Here is a 22488-nt window from a genome sequence, read left to right as displayed (position 1 = left end):
AAATCTGATCAGTTGGTTCCAGTAACCCTATAAAAACGGAATGTGTTAAATTTGTTGTTCATGTGTAATAAATGTCTAAATAAGCACCATTTTGTTTAATTTTCGTTTTTTTGTAATAAGACATAAATCGGACAAAATGGTGCTTTTTTAGACATTTATTACACATGAACAACAAATTTAACACATTTCGTTTTTATAGGTAAAAATATCCGATATATCCATTCACGGATATCCGTGTTAGCGAGATGAAAATTTCCATGATTTAAGGTTATAAATTCCATTAAAATGATACATTCACGGAAAAAATATGGAAAGATAAAACACGGATCAGATTTTTTACAGGGCTTGCCTACATTATAATCCTAATCCTTTTTCTTTACTAAATTAGCCAATTCTAGAGCTTCGATAATTTCTTTTACATCTAGAGAACTATTTCCATAATTATTTAATATTTTAATTGGTATAATTATTATAATTAATGTGAAATTTATTTATATTTATGTAATAAAATATTAAAAAAAAAAAATAAATCTCGAATTGATAAAGAATAATTACATAATTATATTTTTCGTATTTAATATATTGTGTAATTGTCTTCTGTAACCGTTGATCAAACGTCGAATTATCATAATTATGTGTTATTTGTGCGTAATAAAAAAAGTTAAATCATATTATCATATATACATATTATTATATATGATATTATGATAAGTATATATGTACACATACAAAGTAAAAATTCCACAAACATACTAACTTACAAAATCATACTGCGATAAATCGGTATTATTTCGGATTTTTCTCTCGGAACCAAATCTGTCATATTAAATCAACCGCATTTTATTAGTAAAGTCGCGATATTTCATAAGTCGGATTTGATTCTATATCAGTTATATCAAAAAAATCTTGATATATCGAATTTTTCCAAATTTGGCGTTAATGTATCCCTTTTAGCCTACCTTTATATTATTGTAATTTTAAAAAAATGCTTAATTCCAGCTGAAATGGTTAATTTTGACCAGAATTAAAATTAATCATTTTATACCGAAATTCTTTACAAATATTGCATACAATTTTACCATTCTTTTTTTTAATATTTTAATCAAAGTTTGGAAATAGCTTTATTTTTCTGTATATCTTGATATATCGGATCCTAACATAATTTTCATATAAAATCCTGCATAGAAGATTTTTTGATATATCGAATATCTTTCGCCTGTGTATAGCAGATAGTTCTTTTATAATAATAAAATTATTTGAAAATCACGTGATATCTTGATATTTCGGATTTTTCGTATATTTTATATAAATCCGGTTTAGCAAGATTTTTTCGATATATCGGATGTCTTGATTATCATTTTCACGGAATTTTTACGGAAGACACGGAGAAATAATGGAAATATTCGGATAAAAATTTTTTATAGGGAAGAAATCCTATATAATTTTTTTATAGGTAATTTAGTATTTTGCAGCTTCAATTTTTTTCACTTAAGTTCTGCGAGAAAATTAAAAAATTTAAAAAATTTAAAATTTAATAATAAAGAACATGAAAAAGCTTTTAAATATGATTGTGTTTATAATTTATTTATTTAAAGATAAATGCACATAAATAATGACATGCTAGTATAACAAATAAAAATATTTATTTAAATTTTTGTTTTCATATTTTAAAGAAGGAGCGAGCGCCATTGCATAGGACTTCAAGGGATTGAAAAAGTGTATGGCGAGGCTGGTATAAAAGTATGTATGTATGATTTTTTTTTTCACTACATACGTACAATTTTTCTATATTTAGCAATCAAAGTAGTACGATTTAAAATCATACGTACTAACAAAAAACGCAAACTACATACTATTTTACAAAATCATACTATTCTAAGATCAGATACACCGAGAAAAATGAATAAGAAACGGACGATGAAATTAAGTATAAGGCAATGGAAAATTTAAACAGAATTTTTTAATAAACAAGTTTTAACTAAATAATATTACAGTACCTACAAAATAAAATAAAATAAAATAAATAAAATAACTAAATAATATTATTTTTCTAACGAACTTACAAAAGTAATTTTATTACTTAGCTAAATATTACTTTGAAACATTATTACAATAACCGATAATCAACTAAATTTTGAAATATACTCAAATTAAAATTAAGAGATTAACGAAAAGATGATTTTTGACATCTATTTTGAAACTGGAAATTATAAACTTGTTAAGATATATATAACTAACCAAACATTTGTTTCAAAAAATAAAATCATTAGTTAGCCGCGATCCAGATAAGAAAATTTCGTAAAATTAAATTTTATGAAACTGTGCCATTTTGTAAGTATTCATGAACTATATATATTTTTAAGATATTCAATACAACGCTATTTATCACATGAGGTATAAAGAAAGTTTAATAAATTAAGTTCTTGCCACCTTTCATTGTATAGTTAATTTTGTGCATTATAATAATCAAGGAATTGAATTAAAGAGAAAGTATAGTTTTTATTAGAAGAAAAAAATACTATTAGGATTTTATATTTAAACTCGTCATAAAATCCAAACGAACAATATTTTAGTTTAAATAACAAAAAAAGAATATGCAATGTACTGTAAATAAGCTTAATTATTTTTTTCTTAATTTTTCTAATTCATTTTGATCACCTGATTCGTACCATCCTTTTCAATTCCATTTCCAAATTCATACATTTTAGCATGTTTATATTGAGCCAAACTATATCCTGAATTTGCTGCCTTGTAATATAATTCAAAAGCTTTATAATCTTTATCTTCATACATAATGCCAAGTTTAGTTTGAGCTATTAGATGTCCTAAATTTGCTGCCTGTTGATATAATTCAATTGCTTTTTATAATTAACGCTAGTTCCAATTCCATGATAATAAAGATAACCACAACCAAATAATCCCATTGCGTAACCCTTATTTGCTATTTTTTCAAAATATTCGAAAGCTAATTTTTCATCTTTTACAGTTCCACGACCAGATTTATAACATATTCCAATATAATATTGTGATTTTGTTCTGGTACTTTAATGAATAAGTTAACCGCTTTCTTATTATCTGCACTTGTTTCAATTCCTAAATAATTAAAATATCCAAGTAAAAATATGGAATCTGAATTATTTTGATTACTTAATAACCAATCATAAATTTCTTTTGAATTTATATTGTTATCATTAAAATAATCAAGAATAAATAAATTTTCTTAAGCTTTTATTTTGATATTTCCTTCATTATTTACTTTGAAAATATAATTTACTATATTATTAACTATTTTATTTAAATTTTTTTCAGATGAAATATCTTGCTTCATTTGTTGTATATACCATTTCTTTTGTATTCATTTTATCAAAATTTTTAATAATTTGAGACATTTCTTCATGTAATGAATTGTTAATATTTGAAGTATCAATATTGATTGAATTAAAATTTTGTCCATCTGATGATGGTGTTATACTTGATTTATAGTTGGGCGATTGTCTGGTTCAGCATCCCAACATTCTAAAAACATAATAATGTTAATAGATTATAAATTATAATTAATGAGAGTTCATACGTACCAGTATAAATGTTAATATAATTTTCAGGCGTATTAGGAATGGGTACGACCTTGTGAAATTTCTAAAACTAAATCAATATCGTACTCTTCAGTAACAAATGGTGTTGACCACTAGATATCTCCCAAAATAACACACCAACACTATAAATGTCACTTTTTTCATTAAATGAACATGTTTGATTTGAGTTTTTATTTTTTTTTCGTCCACTAAATCTTTTTGGATCAACGTAAGGAATACATCCAAAAAATTTGGTTTTTGTATTGGATGATGATTCGATTCTTTTTGACAACCCGAAGTCGGACAATTTGATAGTATTTTGATGAATCAATACATTACCGGAGTGCTATTAAATTAATATGACGTTAAAAATTGAAAAAAAAATTATAATTATTATTTTATTATTTAATAAAATGAATTACCAAATCACGATGCACTATTCTTTCATTATGTAAACACGACACAGCGCTAGTTAGTTGGTACGCCAAGTTATATTTGTCGTTCCAGGTAAGGTTATCGAAGTTTTCCTTTTTGAGAGTACCAGAATCAGCATACTCCATCACTAAAAAATAATTTTTTTGATTGAACATTTTGATTTTCTAATGATTAATAAAAGAAATATCCATTTTTTAATAAATTACACTCTTAAAAGACCAAATAATAAAATAAGTGAATTTTATCATACCTGGGTCAAATTGTGCGACTCCATAGAATTTAATAATAATATTATGAAATTGTATATCACGTTGAAGTTTGAACTATATTATGATATTTCTTTGCAGTGACGTCATCAAGATTGAAAAAGGATTTTAACGCTAAATATTGGTCTGAATTTTTCCAATTTGCACGATAAACTTTACCGAATCCTCCAGTACCAATTCTTTGAATATTCTTGTTCATAAAATCCATAATATTCCTAGATACAGTATAGATTCTTCAATCCAATTAATACATTCATTTGTATTTTTGGTGGTTTGCATTTTGTTAATTTTGTTATTATTAGTAATCGTAAAGTAATAATAAAAGACGAATTTTATTTTTTTTTCTCATTTATATATTAAATTTTTGGTAATGTCGTACAGACGGTACAGTACACAAAAGGTTGTACAAAAGAAGCCACCGGTGTGGTAAGATTTACCCACAAACGGTCACACAGAGTTACAGATGTATCACCTATACAGTTTATTTCTGTCGCACATGCCTATGATGCCTACATGCATTGTGGCGGAACAATTATAAAAATTTTAAGGCTCTGGTCTATTCCTTTAAGAAATCACGTGATATTTCGTCATAATGATAGCTCCAGTTTCGTGGGCGGGATTACTGCGGGATTTGTGTCGATTACCATATAAGGAACATATGACATTTAAGTGTCACTAACACGTGACCGTGCGGAACACGCTGTTTATATTTATCTCAGTGACTTAACAGTTAAGTTTTTTTGAGTTGCCTGATCTCTATTTGTCACTCCGTGACACAAAAAATCCCGCCCACAAAACTTGGGTGCTAGGTGAATTTCACATGAAAAAAACCATTTCTCAAATTTCACACGGAAAAACTTATAACTTTCTAATTTAGCCGATTCAGAACGTCACTATTCATAGTTTTTGTTATTTCATAAGCCATTTATAATACCCATGGGAAAATGCTTTCAGATTCAGAAATAAACTATTACGCGTTAGGAAAGTAATATTAATCGATGGATCGTATGTTAGGATCTATCTAATCATACGACCAGCTTATACTACTACTCTCAATCATTATAAATAAACACCAAGTTGTTCTTAATAAGTGAATTTGTTGACATTTTTTTGACAAAATGAATCATTTCTTTTTGATTATTATTTTTATTGTTCTCCTTACGCTTAATTTCGATTACGTGGCATCTCAATGCAAGTGCAAAGACCCATTTTATAGTGCCTCCTGTCAACTTGATTCCGATTGTTCGAAATATCCGGGATATGTTTGTTCAAATAATCCTAGGCAATGGGCAAAATATAGAACATGTATTTTTGGGTGTCATAGTGACGATAATTGCAATACTGAAAGAAATAGTAAATGTTTGAAAACATTTTATCCACACTGGTTTTGTAATTGCACTAGTGATGTCGATTGTCATAGTTTTGGCCATTGTTATAATGGTATCTGTTCAACATTTTAAATCGTCATGTCAGTATTAATTGCAAAAAAGAATGTTTAGGAAAATTGCTTGTAAATTTAGTCCAGCTGTTTATGTTAGAATTTTTTTAGTACAGTCGACCCCCCTTTATAGGCACCTCCTATATAAGAACTCCCTCCTTAAGGCACACATTTTTTAGTCCGGATTTTTTTATATAGTAAAATACCCCTTTTATAATCACTTATTAGTTATGATTACAATCACACCAAACGTCGGTCCCATATAAAATTCGAGCATCCTTATCGTCCACCAGGTTTAACTGAATTTTGATTGGACAGAAATCAATTATTTTGGCGTAACATTTATCTCAATTCAAAGTAATTTTTGTAATTTTTGGTGCTTTATTAAATTGAATTTTTAGTGTATAAAGATATTTTATTTTACTTTTTACTTGACACACACACTATATTTTATTAAGAATATTTAGTCATTATACATTAGGGTGTTCGATATCAGTCTAATCACAAATATAGTTGCAACTATTATAGTAAACATCCTTATTAAGGATTTTTTTGTTAATTTATTAATATTTTAGAATCTTGGATTTAAATCATTTAAAAAAGAGTTTTAGATTTAAATTTTTCTATTTAAAATCATTATATCAGTTAATTTACAAATATAATGCATTACTATAGTGACCATTACTATAGATTTTTATTAATATATAATAAATTACTAGTAAAACTAAATTGCCCATAACTTTATATGCATGTTTAACTCTCCATTTTTAGCAACTGTTTATGATATTAAAATCAAACGTACACAAACTAATAGAGCCAGATTTCTTAAGTACATATAAATTTAATTGTAAAAATCACGTTGTAATGTAAACTTTATTTTTTTTATTTTTTTTTATTTTATTGTTCAAAAACCGGCTCTATTTCATTAAAATACGACATTTAAAAATTCCAAAAAAGTTGCTTTTACATTCGGACTTTTCCTTTTTTATATTTAAATTGATCAACAAATCTTTTAGTGGTGTAATAATAGATAGATGATCAAAAAATGTGTTGGAGTTAGATTTTATTTTTAGCTAGATTGTTACAATTGTTTGTATGTAGAACTTAGTGAACATCATGTTGCATAGATCGGCAAAGTACAAAATTCATGTGTTACCAGAATTCATATAAATGGGATTTCATTTTTTTCCGTACGACAAATAATCTTTGTTTTCGCCACAATGTTTAATAATATCGAAATGCAGGATACTGAAAATACAGATGAGTGGGTTACTTGGATTGAAGAAGCTATTGTTAAAGGATATTTTAAAAGTTATGAATACAAGCATTTTAATAATATTAAAGTAATCGGTTCCGGAGCATTCGGAAAAGTTTATTGTGCAAATTGGAAAGATTCGGTACAACGTATATTCGGCTAATACCTATTTAGCTAAAGTCCTGACATTACACTACAAAAATAGAAAACAAATGCAATATTTTCACGAAAATAATATACATACTTGTTAAATAACAATGAATCTAGTTTTCATGATTTGATTGTTCCTACTCCAAATCAAAATCAATCATCTTCACATTTTTTAATGACACAAAAGTTTCATTCTATAAATTTGTAACAGGCAATTATCCCGGAATCACCATTTTATTTTCATTTTTCAGTTAATAATGAATCGATAAATTTTATATTAGAATAAGATAAAAAAAAGACCAATCTTAACTATAATTCTATTCACTGTAAATTCAATTGTTATTTAGGTCGGATTATCATAATAAAATTATTGGATAGTAACGGGAGTTTATTATAAAAATTGCATGAAACGGTCCCGTCAAACCAATAATATTATTATTGGATGATTTAAACCAAATAATAGTCTAACGTGCCGCTATTAGACTATAGATAGTGGTGATGGTGATATTGGTGATGTTAGTGCTGGTGGTGATTATGGCGAAACCTGAAACTAAATCAAACGAAGTTTTAGCCGGAATGAATAGAATCGATAAAATTGAATATTTCATCGAATAGACGTTTCATCGACTAGATATTTCGCCGAATCCTTTTCCTTGAATCGTCCATTTCGCCGAAGGACACCTCGCCGAAAATGTTAGTCGGTGATTAACATATTTCCTTAATCATTAACAATTCGATACAAAGAAAATAAAAATTATTTCTGAAACTGATGAGTACTTATCTTTTTTTTGAACTTACTGTAACTCTGTAAGACCGAATAAATTAATTTTTTCTTTAATTAAAAATAAATTAACAAACGCGACTTAAAATGTGTAAATAATCTGTTTATCTTAGAAAAGGAAAATTAAAATATTCTATATCTTCGGTGAAATGTCCCTTCGCCGAAATGGCTTCAGCGAAATGTTCTTCAGTAAAATGGCCATTCAGGGGAATTTCCATTCGGGGGAAATGGTATTTCAGCGAAATGACACTTTGGTGAAACATTCTTTGGCGAAATTGCTTGAAGTACCCCATCTTGGTTATTACTAGTAATTGGTTGTATATAATTATAGATTGGATTTGAAATATCCAATATAATTAATTCCGGTTTTGAGGAAACTTCATTGTATACAATAATGGTATTAAATTAGTTATAATTTAGAATTAGTAATAAATGCTTTTCAATTTATAACTATTAAATTCTTACATAAGACTAGTTAATTGATTTAAATATAAAAATAGTATCTTCATATATATTTAATTCATTACCATCATTGCATTTGACCAATTATCTTTTAATGTATCATATATAGGAATCTCAAGTACAAATTCAATAAAATCAATATAATCATTTTACCGTAAACCATTCTTCTTTTAAAGTGTTATAAGCAAAATGAATGGAACATCAAGTTGTGTAGTTTTACATGACATATACATCTACCCTATAATCATTAAGAACTACAGAAGTTGCGAAGTTATATCTTGTTAAATTAACACTGGTTTTTCCAAACCACTGATATTAAATGATTTTAAGAGATCTAAACAAAAAAATTCATTTTCCTAGGAACCGTCTATATACGCATATCGCGGCCCTGGCGTGCTTCAGATATTTTCATTTTCGATATTTTACATCATGGCGAATTTATGAAATACCCCAAAATTTGTCCGTCATATCAAATTAAATAAATATTTGACAGTATTTTAGTCACCAAATTTCTATTTAAGTCCCAAATTTATTAGTGAACAGTCAAAAATGAGCTCTAAAAAATTTTTTTGTACCCCAAATCTTGAGTCTAACCAATTTTCCCCATTATCTAACCAATTTTTCCAGTGTTAAAGGCGCGTCATTATTTGACATTTTTTAGGAAAAAAGCTTAACTGTTAATGTTTCTGTAAGTCAATTTTAATTCCCGAGGGCGCAGCAGGGTTTTTTGCCAAATTTCATAAATCCGCCGCAATGAATTGATTATAATTTGGAATGTTAAGTAATAAAATATTTTAGATTTCTTTGCCCAAAGTTCCGCCAATAGTTGTGGGTTTAATTCCAAATAATTATAAAGAAAAGGCAGCTGACATTCTTTAGTATCATCAAAAAGTTTTGGGATATGCAGCACAACTAGAAATAAACATCATATCTTTCGGATCAGATGGTGCAGTAAATGAATTTAATGTACAGCCAATTTTAGTTAATACTTTAACTAGTATGGAAAAAGTTGTTTTTGAGGATAAGCTTTAATGGTATTAAATTTAAATGTTAAATTAGCCCAGTAGTTCATTTTCAAGATGCAAAGCATGGGAAGAAAAATGGGCGAAATGCATTATTTTCTGGTGCTCGATTACTTAGATTAGAAACTGAACTGCAAGATATAATCAAATACCTACACTTAGTAAAATTCCTGATAGAGTTTTATAGAAGGAGAATGCAGACCGCCGTCATGATGATGGTGCACGGCTTATTTATTTATCTTTTTGTAATTGTTAAGTATTTATTCGTTTATAATTATTTCTTAAAATTAAACTTATTTTAAAATAATTTTTAGGAGTCTAATAAAAAAAATATCGGTCATTAAAATCCCGCATATTCATAAAAATGCCCTCACAAGATTAAATTAATCCATGAGATAATATGCAGAAATTTTTTTTAAAGGATCTTCATACAATGAATAAAATTTATCTAATTGACTGAACAATAACTATGATTATAAAAGAAAAAGAGAAACAATAAAAATTTTTTAGAAAACCGATCATATTTTCTAGAATAAATAGTGGTCATTTTTTATAGGGCAACTGGCGATCTGCAATACTAACCATATATGCACTAGCGGATTTGTAAGGTAGTAAAAAATTTGGCGCGTTCTTTTTTAATTTTTATGAAACTTTAACTTACGCCAATAATCTAATTATATCTATATAATATTAAATGTGACCTTGTAACTTTTGCTTTTCTTCAATTAACTATTTATATATTGCATATATATTTTTTTATTATAATATTTTTTTTATTTTTATCTAATCGGACATGTTTCACGAAGATTTATTATATAAATACCATTAAAACTTGAACAAACTGATTTTTGTTCACTTTTTGAACTTTCACTTCCCAACTTCTTTTATATAAAAAATGACGTTAAGTAGAAATTTGCTTGATTTTTCCAATAATTTTAATCGTAGATATTATCGAAGAAACGCAAATAGAAGAAATCAACGACGAATTCAACGTCAGAGACCTAGAATTATTACTAGGATGTATGGAAGACGCGCGGTAATCAATAATACAGATATATTACGTCTAATTGTACAATTACCTTTACAAACTACAAATGATCCATTCGCAAATCAATTGTTTAATGGATCCCCTTTTTAATTAAATAAATACACTATATTGAAGATTTAGTAAGTATTGTACTTCTTATGCATTTTACAATAATACGGTTGCATTTTAATCGGTTTAACATTTATCTGTTTACGATAATTTTATGTAGAGTTTGAATTTTAAGTTAATTGAAATTTCGTCTAGGCATATGTATTGCATAAGTTTCAAACAACACTATTTACTATATTTCACTATTTCCTTTTTACTTAAAGTTTTTTTTTTATTTTGTTTCGTTTATTTAAGTACCGAACAATACCTAGAAATTCTCTGTAAATTTTTTAACTTAAGCAAATATGATAATTACTCTCTTCAACGCCAAATTATATTTTAAAATATATCTTTAAGTTTCTCTAATTAGTAAAATTTTAAATGTTATGCATGTAAAGAAAAACCAAAATATATTCAAATAAAATTACGAACTTTATTGAAACGGTTCATAATTTTGTATAGTTAATTTTCCTTTTTACATACTGCAATTTATCATTTTAGAAACTGATTGGTAGTAGGTCCTAAAGAAATACGTACAGCTATGATATCCTTTAATTATAATTTAATTAATAATTTTTATACAGCCGTTTCATATTTGATAAAAAACTTTCTTCACATTAAAAGTAATAAATGCCCGACACCTTAATCCTATGAATTTTTTTTTTTGTAATAAAAAATAGTGTTAACTGCGAGATAATGATGACTAAACGATTCATATAAATCAACAAAACATGCTGCGTGATACAGGATAGGTAGTCAGTTGTAAAAAAATCAATTTATTAAATTTATTACAATGATTTATCATTTCATATGAAAAAAATAAAAAAAAATTCGAAATGTGACCTCAAATCATAAGAGCCTATTAATTGATACCGTTTGTTATTAAATTTTCATTTAATAGTATTTTACATTCACACATTTTATGCATATACTGTGGTCAATTAAAAATTACTGCTGCGGTCAGTAGGAATACATTCCGCCGAACAAATCTACGTTCAATAACACAATTTCATCATGTTTTCCGACGCATCTTCCTTTAATACACTTAATAAACGACGCTAATATATCAAAATATGATATTACAAAATTAAGCACTACGTGCTTGAATTTAGACATATACTATCATTTTTTAGTTTTCTAAAAAATAACGAGAGAAAAAAAATGATACTTTTATGATTTCTATTTTAAGTTATGCTGTTTCTTCCGAATGGTCCGTTATTAAAAATTTTACCGCGAAAATTTAATTAGAAAGAAATAAATAAATTGCTCAAGGGTTTTAGGGTTAATCCATATCATTAAATAAACTCCGAATGAATTTCATGAAACCTAGTAAATTCGCTAGTAAATTATTGGTCACGATAAAAATAAATCTAAATTCCGAATTTTTGTCATACAGTACGCACTCGTAACGGCCTTACTTTACGGGACCTAATATCTCAATTCGGGCCGGAATTATAAATTGAGTTCGATTTGGCCGCGGTTCCACGCTCGAATGGACGTAGTGCGGCCTGCAATTCACGTGATTTACGTTTACGTTTAAGAGATAAGCTATCAATTACAATGAAATTAAAAAAAAAATTTGTCACTTATATTAAGATTTTCCTTTGATACCTTTGATAACTAATTCACTAAGAAGAAAAATAAATTACAATGAAAGAATTTTTTATAACGGCATCTTACATTAGAATCTATTTTTAGTAAAGACAAATGTATTAGTAAAAAAGGTTAAAATTTTCAACAGTTCAACATCATATAAAAAAGTGATATCATACCGTTATAATTAGGAAACGAAACAGTTGTAAGTCCTTCACGTTACTGGTAATTCACGAAAACATAAAGGTCTACTCGTATAATATGCTTCAGGATGTAATTCTGGATGAGTAATTTTTTTGGATAATTGGGAAATCATTTTCCATCTTTTTTCCTCAGCAATAGAATTTTCATCTGAAACTTTTGAAGGGGTTGGATCATCACATATTAAAATAATCCATTCACCTAATTTTTCATTTAAATAGGATGCAGTCGGACGTTTTACCGGATCATTATCCCAACATTGTTGCATTAATTCTGAATAAAAATTTGGAGTATCTTCAGGAATTTCAAGTCTTTCACCATTACAAATATCATATGCTAAATTAATATCATGTGCTCTATTATGCCAAGGTCTTTTACCAGTTGCGAGAGTATTCATAATGATACCAAATGAATATATATCAGAAGCGGGACTATAATTTTCGCCACGTAATACTTCTGGTGCAACATATGGCAAGACTCCATATATTTGATTCGAACTTTTATTTTCATTATTACATGGACCATGAAGACCTACATCACCAATACGAGCATCAGTAGATATTTTTTCGTCCTCAATAAGTAAATTTCCCCCATGAAGATTTCCGTGGATTTTTCCTTCGGCATGAATTCTTTCGAGTCCTCCGGCAATTCCCCATAACATATCGATCATATCTCTCCAGGAAAGAATTCCGTTACAATGATCAAGATATTGATACAAATTACCATTTTCATAATATTTCATTACAATCATATAATTAGATGTTGGATCCTTTGTGATGCCAAAAGTTCCAGCTAACGAAGCCGATTGTAAGCATTTATGATAAGCTTTAATCTATTAAATATGAACATGAATGAAAATGTAGTTTATAAAATTAAGAATGTATTGCTCAAAAATATTTTTTTTTTAAAAAAAAATATATATATATATATATAATATAATCATAAGTACCTGGTCAATGTAAGAACTTGATATATTTTGTGAATTATCAAGACGTTTTAAAGCAACATTCATTGGCCCGGCTCGAGTCCATTCTTGTGCACCATCATCCCAAATCCATCTAGGTCCTTCCATCCAAAGGGCTGAATAAACACTACTAAATCCACCCCTACCAATATATTTAACCATTTCAAATTTTTCAAACGAGATCCATTCCAAATAATCACAAGTTTGGGTAGCAGTAAGCTGAGTGTAACGTATTAACTCATCGATCTCTTTATTACCTGACGTCCAATAAAGAAAATTTTCCTTCATTGCATTGCTTTCACATTCCAAGCACCAACCAAAAGATATTCTAGGTTTACCACAATCAGGACAATCTTTTAGCTCTTTTGGAGTAACCTTATTACCTTGTTGTTGAAAAAACCATTCTTCTTCCATCTTAGTAAAGAGAGTAACGTGATAAGAGTATTTTATTGTATTTAAACCTCAAATTTTATTAAACCTCAAAAATTTGACTTCTTTTTTTTTTTTTGTATTAAACCTCAAATTTGACGACTTTTATATTTTTATTCAAGAATCGTTCGAGTTTGTGGCGTACATATTAACAATAAAATCAGGTTATTTTTTTTTTATGAATGAAGAGTCGGGATATTGCGGATAAGGCAGGATCATATGAAATAATGATTTATTAACAATCGTCTTATTTAAAATACAAGCTTTAATAGTATTTTTAACAAGATTTACGTTATTTTTTGCTTTCAGGGATTAATTATTTTCAGCCTCAAAAGACGTAATTTTTTAATAATTCGATATATTTTCATTCATTTATTTTAAGACATTCATTTATTTAAGACTTTTATAATAATAACTATTCTGTAAAGAAATCAATGTTTTTTCGTTAATCCTTTCACGAATCTTTAATTCTTTAAATAAAAAATTTTTCCTGATAATCATTGATTTAAAATGAATTTAAATAAATTATTATATGTCATATTTAGTCATAATATCAGTTATTCAGCTTGAAAGGAAAACCGAATCTGTACTAACAAAATCCAGTTATTCTATATTCATTATTAAACTAACATGTGAAGATTTGGTGAGAATAAAAATATATCGAGAAATAAAACAAGAAAAAATATAATAAGAATGAGTCATGCAGATTGATAATCAATAATCTATATTTCTAAAAGTTGATCAATTCACGTGTCACAAGATGATTGGCCTTTCAACAAATCTAATTTGTCATAACTATATAACTATATTAGTATACTACCCCTTTTTAATACTTTCATTTAGAGATTGGAAATGGATTAATGGAATTTACCAAATTAATAATACAATAATGCTTAATTACAATAAGTCTTTTATAAGATTTATTGACAGTCAAATGAAATACTATATTTGCTATATTCGTAAATGATATCATCATCCTCCACAAATAAACAAATAAAACAATTAATTATTTTTAAAAAACTTTATGTTCGTCTAAAATAAAAACAAAATTAAAAAAAATAATAATACATTAAATTATAAAGGTAATAAATCATTGCAATTATTCAAATTATTCAACATTTTAAGGAGAAAAAGGCAACGAATTTAAAATATTTATTGTTTAAATGATTGATCTTCAGAATATGGCGTGTTTCACCTATTCTTCATTTTATTGGTTGGATATATAATGAGGTGATAATCAATTAACGTAATATATTTTTTTTTTTACAAAAAGAAGGTTCATTCACAACTTCTTTAAATGGAATAATTGATCGCTTTACAAAAATTAAAATTAGATAATTATGAGGGTTCGTACGTGAAAGAAAGCAAACAAGCAAAAATTTTTGATGATCAATTTTGTCTTTCTTCAATTCCTTTTTATTGGGATTTTTCAATAAGCTCAGGATAATATGTTTATAACCTTGATATGAATTATCCTCATCAATATTTTGTATTTTTTTCTCGAAGTTTATCTATAGTATTATAAAAATATAAAAATTATTAGATACGTTATAAGAAATATTAAAATTTTCAAATTTCTTTTACTTATAAAATTTTTACAAAAACATACATATAATCTGGAAACCAATCCTTCCATTTTCTTTGATTTGGAAGTAATCAATATAATTCAATTTCAACTATTATCTAAATAATAAAATAAAATTATCCGTTATTAAAATTTAAAAAATTAAAATTTGCGATTTTATTAGCTGAATAACACCCTGACCTTTTGAGCAAGAATATATTTTCCCTTATCTTTTATTTCAATGAATTAGTCAATAATCCAATAAATAAATTTAAAAGATGTACAATTAAAAGGAAAGTAAAGGAAGCCCAAGTAATGGCAATCGCTAGATCTTTACTTGTCTCCCATCTCACCGCTCTGTATAGTGCGAAACTTGGTGCGGAAGCAATATTTTTTCAGTACTTCAACGGCAAGAGAGAAAAAAACAAAGTAACTGTTCAACCATTAGAAATTTATCAGCAATACATCGATCACACGCTTCGTAAATATAAAAGCTAGAAAAGGTTTTGTAACAGGAACAAAGATGGAATAATGAAAGTTTTTTGGAAAAGACGACACGAATAGACAAATATATACTTCGTTAGTGAAACTGCTAAATAAATTATCGTTTTCTGGGTATTTATTTGCGATTTGTCGCATTTTATTTTAATAACTGTATGTAAATACAAATTATCGATTTCATGTAACTTCTACATCCCAAAGTGAGATGCCTTCCAGATATCTGACGGTTATTTTATCTCATAATGTCAACTAGTGTAAAAAAAGGATCCTTAAACTACAGTAATAATTATTAGATCGTTGTAGACGCAGAAAATGAAAAGTAACGTAACATACAGATAGATTGTTACTCGTCTATGTGAATTCATTAAAACTAATTTCTTTTTCATCATTTGTCATTCCTTTGCAATAAAATTTCGATAAGCTTTATGTTTGTTTCTTAACAATAGTATCTATCTCTTGTTTGTTTCTGTTCATAATCCGGCAGTTGTTTTCTTGCAAGTTAAAGAATCTTGCATTTGTACCTCTTTATCTTAATCAAATAATAATGATATCAGGCACTCTGGTACGAAGATTATAATTGTATTATTTTATTTAAGTATATTACAATAAAGTTTTTTTTTACAATAAAATTAGCACAATAATGCAAAAGATATTAGTACAATTAATTATTAATTTTTTTCTTCCTAATTAGCAATAATTAGCAAATGAAATAATAAAGACATTAAACTATTTTTAACATTCATGACTTTTTAATACATAATTCGATTATTCCATGTTTCACTAGGGTACGCGTAGCGTACGGTGAGCGTACGTCTGTATGGTGTCGCGTATACGTTATACACGGGTGTGACGCTTTCACGTGACTATGCATTAAAGTAATGGGGTGTGTCATATAACATATATTTATCACGTGATTAGGGCGTTGTTGTTTAGTTATTTGACACATTAGTACACGTCAACTGTTACATGTCGCACCGTACGCTAACGCTACATGTTTTCTATATGATCGTTTCACTACTTCATTGAATGGATTAACTCTGCTCAAAAAATAAAACAAATTAACATATTAACTAATAGGAAAAAGCATGTAACAAAATATTTACAACTTTTATTATAATTTACTTGGCTGGTAAGGGAATTTTTATAGAATATCCTAACAGCCATGATGATCTTAAAAGTTATCTGAATTTGTTATTATCACTGTTATAAAGGCTTCCTTTGACTTCAATCATGAGTAGCTTTTCATCATCCATTCCAACTGATAGTTGCTTTTTTGATGTGAGACCAGGAATATATGCAACAATTGTATAACTATAAAATAAAAAAATATATGTAACATAAAATCAAATGAGATCATTCACAAAAAAAAAAAAATAGATAATACAAACTGTGTATCACTCTCGTATAAAGCATATGGTACTACAGATCGAACCTGTTGGTCTTGATCTGGCTCCTGTTGAACTTCTTGTTTCTATTGACAGTTGTTAGTATAGTTAGTTTTATTAAATTTTAGTAAGTATTAAAAGCAAGCTTCTACAACTAACCATTAGTCCCTTATCATTCAAGAAATTCTCAATTTCTTCGTCTATATTTAAACTTTTTGCGAGTTTTTCTGCTTTTTCTTATGCATACGTAAATACATTTGGGTCTTGTGATTTCATAACTAATTGCTGTTGGAAAATTCAAAATATTTCTTTAATAATTTCATTTGTGTATTTGATGTATTTGATATAAAATAAAAAATGATTAGAAGATCATCTTCAAGCAAACTGATATATATAAAAACTATATAAAGATTAGCAGTATTACTCGTGTAAGAGAATTTGTAGTAAGTACACATGCTTAAGAACTCGTAGTAATGAAAACTCTTGCACAAAAGAACTCGTAGTAGTTGTAGTAGTAGTGAGAACTTGTGTGCAAGAGAACTCATAGTGGTGAAAACTCGTGCATGAGTACTTAGAACTCATACTTAAGTGCACTCGTAGTAAGCACCTATCCCCACAGAATGTAATAAACACCAATAAAAATTCAGATGAATATAAAAAACTATAAATATTAGCGCTCGTAGTGAGTACGTAAAGAGCACTCGTAGTAAGCACTTATCCCACAGAATGTTATATATTCATATTGCTATGAGGAAGAATCATAGTCAAACCCTCCCCCGGATCTGACAGACCTTATAACAATTTAAAGAAACTTTAACTGAATTAATCTTGCCAAGTCATGGACAGATGAGAGTAAAAAATGATTTTTATGTTTCGTAAAATCTGTTTCATGTTTCATGGACCTGAAGAAGCGCGTTCCTCATGGTCACGTGCTCGGTGACACTTAAATGTCACTTTCTTTGTATGGTGAAGATCGACACAAACCCAAGTTTATTATGTAAGTGATGTCAAAATTGCAACGACTTTATTATGACAGATAATAATATAAATCTGTAACCAATCGAATTTTTCTTTTACATCAAATATTTTAGATCCCGATATACCGTTTTACCATATGAGATTCTAAAACCCTAACAAGGATATTTCGGTAAGTGCCAAGACCATATGTGTAGTATTATGTAATCAACAACATAATTATTTATACTACGGTACTACCAGAATTCACTATATTTTTTTTTGTAAAGTTTTTATCTATTTTGGGACTTCGTGAAAATCCTTTCAGCTGATTACAATTTATTAGACATAAGTGATTGGTCCATAATATCCAAAATTTCTTATTGATTGGCGTTGTCATTGTGGAATTTGAATATACGAGTAATGGGCAATACAGTGGCAACAGAATGTCTTCACGACTCCCGTCTATTAAAGAAATAAAAAAGATGGATGTCTAATCCCTTATTTTGCGGCTAAATGATGCTAATTTAGGTTTAAATAAAGACGCACTTAACTTCATTAAAGAACAAAAGATACCCGGTGACATTTTTCTTAATTTAACTCTCAGTTGACTTAAGACATATGAATTAAAACTCGGCCCAGCAATGCGTATTTTGCAAACCATCGACACAGTATCGACACCCTAAAAAAAGAAGACTTCAAGAATAAAATGGGATTGCATATAGGATATAATGGCGACAATGTATCTGCACTAATACCATCTAGTGAAGAAATAAAAATATTGGATGTCGAGATTAAATATGGACATTCTCTACTTCCTTAAGGACCGGGAAGTTTCTGGTGCGGACTTTTTAGAATTGAAACACGAGGTTCTTTTTATACATGGACTAAATTGGGGCCGATTAAAACTATCCTACGGGCAATTCGAAAAATAAATAATGAGAACGGACAAAAAATTCTAAGTGTAGTAAATCATAATTAGGCTCGTATTTTCAAGCTCTGCCCAAATATTCCTGATAAATCGCCCAAGTTCAACTTTGTCTAAAATCACGTCAAACAAATAATCATACTATAATCAGATAAAAGATCGTATTAATCGAAAATATGGCCAGTTATCGTCAGCAAAAGGATATCGACTAAGAACCTTTAATGGTAAGTTAAGAAAAGCGAGGCAATGATTAATATAAAAAATATAGAGCTGCGCCTAGGCTGTATTACGTGAGAACACGTGACTAAGATTGTTATCAAACAATTTCAACCGTCACGATCTCGTTGTTGAGGAAGAACTTCAAAATATAGGACTCTTTCTGTCGATCGTTAAAACCAAAAAAATTCAAGAAGAAATCTTACTAAAAACCTATATTTCTTCATAGACAAGTGTTAATTTTTCAACCATTTTTGGCCTCTACGATCTCTCAGAAACATATTCATATGAGTTTTAGAATAGGACGAAAATTTTCAAAAAAATTTTTAAAAAACATAGAAAAATCCTACAAAACAGTTACCAACGAAGAAGATATATATTATACTTACAGCCCTCGTAATAAAGATAATAATAAAAATATGTCCAATAAAACAGATAACCAAAACGTAACAACAAATATAGCAAACAACGATAACAATATGGAAGATGTCACTATAACGACTGCTCAAGAAATTCCTTCGAACTCTCAACAAAATATTATGTCACATGACACCAATGTAAATGATCAACCGATACAAACACCAATCAACAATCAAGTAGAAAATTCTACTTTTATGGACGAAGATCATGTAGCAGCTAGTCCAAACAAAGGAAAATCAACCGATAGACAAACAAACCCACCAAATGATTTACCTAATCCGATTGAAATCACCATAATTAATGACTTATTTACACAATCACCACAAGATTCCAACAAAGCATACAAAGGATTTATCCCTAGAGATAGCTTTTTACCAACCCTCACAAATAATGACATAATCAATTTACTCAAATCTGCGTTTATCAACGACAATAACGCCTTCAAATTCGAAGTAAATGCAGTATCTACATATAGATATTTTAGCATTTTATTCCGAACACGTGACTCTTTAGACCATTACATAGAAAAAAGTCCACCAGAACTAAAAAACATAAAAATATACGAACTTACAAATAACGCCATCAATACATTAATTGAACAAAAATTCAAAAATTTAGACAGCGCAGTAATCCAAATAATGGATATACCATATAACTACGACACTAAGATGTTACTTAAACATCTAGCCAATAAAACTAAAAGCGCTATTATTGACCATAAAGAAATCAAAAAACCACCTAGAAGATTACCAGGACACAACCGTCAAGGTAAACCTATCTTTATCAACCCAGCATACAAACAGCTAATAGTAAGATTCCAAAAAGAATCTGCATATAATTACTTCATGCAAGAAGAATATTGGAGCTTAGAAATTGAAAATTTTAGCGTTAGAATATTACCTGGAAATAAAAACACTCCTATATACAAGCAAAGAACCTCTTACTATCACAAAGTAACTGGGCTACCCCTAAACACCACATACAAGGATATTGAACCAATTATAAAATATCTCCATGGACGCACGTGCACATTCACTCAAACATCTAAATATTCTATAATGAAGAACGCCTACATATACATAGATGAAAAAAATTTTCCTGAGAATGCAAAAAGTGCAATTAGTACCACCTTCAATGGATCTCCAATTTATATTTACCCCAGCACAATAATATCCAAAACATGCAACGTATGCGGAACATGTACCCATACCACTAACAACTGTGATAACAAAAACTTCACCATTGATAGATATAACAGAAAAACTTTCACAAAAAGACTTATTAAAAGAAACGAAGAAAAAATCACTATAGATGATAAACACAAAACCACGTATAATCACGTTATCGCCCTTAATGCAAACAAAACACACACGCCTAACGCCAACACACAACAACACAAACCTAGATCCACACAAACAACACAACAATATCGTACACTACAATCACAAAATAACCATATTCAACACACATCATATAACCCGTCACCTGCTTACCAAAAGCAAACTACGTCAAAACCACATGATAACAATAACCAAAATTACGAAAACCTATTAGAAAAAGTTAAACAACTAGAAAATCAAGTACATACCCTCACTAATAGAATATCACAATTAGAAAATAAATCTAAACATTACGAGTCAAAATTCTCTACTATTGAAAATCAAGTTAACAATATCGAAACATCTGTCAATAATATTAATACAAAACAAGATAAATATGATGAAATACTACAAAAACTTACTGATAATATCAGTAAACTTGGCGACACTATCAACATTAAAGAAAAGCATATTAAACAATCCAAACGCTCATCACCGTATGATAAAACATCATACGAACAAGCAAAGAAAAAACATTACACAAGATCATCTATCAAATCTTCTAGCTCTAGAGCTTCAGCTGACGATAGTGATAACTTTCCTCAAACTGAAGACGACACTATAATGCACCAAGACTTAACAGAATTAACAGATAATGCCGTGGCTGATGGTATTATAGAACCTGACTCAGACTATACTCAAAACGAAGACGCAGGCAGTACATCAACATTCAGTTACAGTATTTTCGGTCTTGGATCTCGTAAATAATCATTTACAAGAATCCTTGATAATTGGCAACGTTAAACTTCGGACTTCCCATTTTGATTTTAACCCAACTTTTCCCTTATACACATAACAATTTTATTAAAAATTTTTTTTTTTTATGGAATACACCAATATTAATACACTAGTTGACATCGAAAATCAACCATTTCCTTCTACATCTGATCAATCAAAAAATAATAAAAAAACACAAAAAAATATTGAAAAAACATCAAAAAATATCAAAAAAAATAATAACAAAAAAAATAATTATAATTACACAAATAAATATTTTAACCCTATTAACTTTTACTCAAAAACAATTAACGTAGCGTCACTCAATGTGAGAGGGGGACTCGAATCTAAAATGATCAACTTAATAGACTACATGATCACACACGACATTCATTTTTTACATCTTTGCGAAACTCATAAAATGGATGTAAAAAACTCATTTAATAATGACAAAAACTTTCAACAAAACAACAAAAACAATCACAGAAGACTTAACCACATACAATTTACACACACCCCATCAAATCAAAAATTTATTATATTACACAACCCCGATCCAGAAAATCCTTCATCAGGAATCTCCATAATAATTTCGCCTGTATTATACAGACATATAGGTCCAGTAGAATACGTACCTGGACGTATGATACATGCATCCTTTTACTTCAAAAAACACCACCAATTAAATATTATCAATCTATATTTACCACCCTTAACGTCA

The 22488-nt window shown here is 28.3% G+C and overlaps 6 protein-coding genes across 6 annotated transcripts; 3 read left to right on the top strand and 3 right to left on the bottom strand.

The window, feature by feature from the left end:
- Positions 1-2640: 2640 nt before the first annotated feature.
- Positions 2641-4281, bottom strand: OCT59_007158 (uncharacterized protein; the record flags this gene model as incomplete). The annotated part of the gene is made up of 6 exons (XM_066146809.1): positions 2641-2838; positions 3473-3516; positions 3576-3636; positions 3715-3918; positions 3995-4171; positions 4258-4281. 6 exons carry the CDS (start codon positions 4279-4281, stop codon positions 2641-2643), a joined length of 708 nt encoding a protein of 235 aa, XP_065998523.1.
- Positions 4282-6931: 2650 nt separating this feature from the next.
- Positions 6932-7664, top strand: OCT59_007157 (uncharacterized protein; the record flags this gene model as incomplete). The annotated part of the gene is made up of 2 exons (XM_025319062.2): positions 6932-7108; positions 7599-7664. The coding sequence occupies 2 exons, from the start codon at positions 6932-6934 to the stop codon at positions 7662-7664; spliced, it is 243 nt and encodes an 80-aa protein (XP_025174670.2).
- Positions 7665-10276: 2612 nt separating this feature from the next.
- Positions 10277-10519, top strand: OCT59_007156 (uncharacterized protein; the record flags this gene model as incomplete). Its single annotated transcript, XM_066146797.1, has 1 exon — positions 10277-10519. The coding sequence occupies one exon, from the start codon at positions 10277-10279 to the stop codon at positions 10517-10519; it is 243 nt and encodes an 80-aa protein (XP_065998522.1).
- Positions 10520-11276: 757 nt separating this feature from the next.
- On the bottom strand, positions 11277-13738 carry OCT59_007155 (uncharacterized protein). Its single transcript, XM_025326727.2, has 3 exons — positions 13260-13738; positions 12289-13142; positions 11277-12204 (listed from the first exon to the last, which is right to left on the bottom strand). The coding sequence occupies exons 1-2, from the start codon at positions 13686-13688 to the stop codon at positions 12324-12326; spliced, it is 1248 nt and encodes a 415-aa protein (XP_025174669.1). The 5' UTR covers positions 13689-13738; the 3' UTR covers positions 11277-12204; positions 12289-12323.
- Positions 13739-16946: 3208 nt separating this feature from the next.
- OCT59_007154 (uncharacterized protein) lies at positions 16947-17315 on the bottom strand (the record flags this gene model as incomplete). The annotated part of the gene is made up of 3 exons (XM_066146780.1): positions 16947-17079; positions 17157-17239; positions 17313-17315. The coding sequence occupies 3 exons, from the start codon at positions 17313-17315 to the stop codon at positions 16947-16949; spliced, it is 219 nt and encodes a 72-aa protein (XP_065998521.1).
- A 2223-nt stretch (positions 17316-19538) lies between these two features.
- On the top strand, positions 19539-21758 carry OCT59_007153 (uncharacterized protein; the record flags this gene model as incomplete). Its single annotated transcript, XM_025311140.2, has 1 exon — positions 19539-21758. The coding sequence occupies one exon, from the start codon at positions 19539-19541 to the stop codon at positions 21756-21758; it is 2220 nt and encodes a 739-aa protein (XP_025174668.2).
- Between the last annotated feature and the right edge of the window lie 730 nt (positions 21759-22488).

Source organism: Rhizophagus irregularis, chromosome 15 (assembly GCF_026210795.1).
Source record: "Rhizophagus irregularis chromosome 15, complete sequence".
Classification (NCBI taxonomy): Eukaryota; Fungi; Glomeromycota; class Glomeromycetes; order Glomerales; family Glomeraceae; genus Rhizophagus; species Rhizophagus irregularis.
Note: the sequence above shows the minus strand (reverse complement) of the source record. Positions and strands in the feature narration are given on the sequence as shown.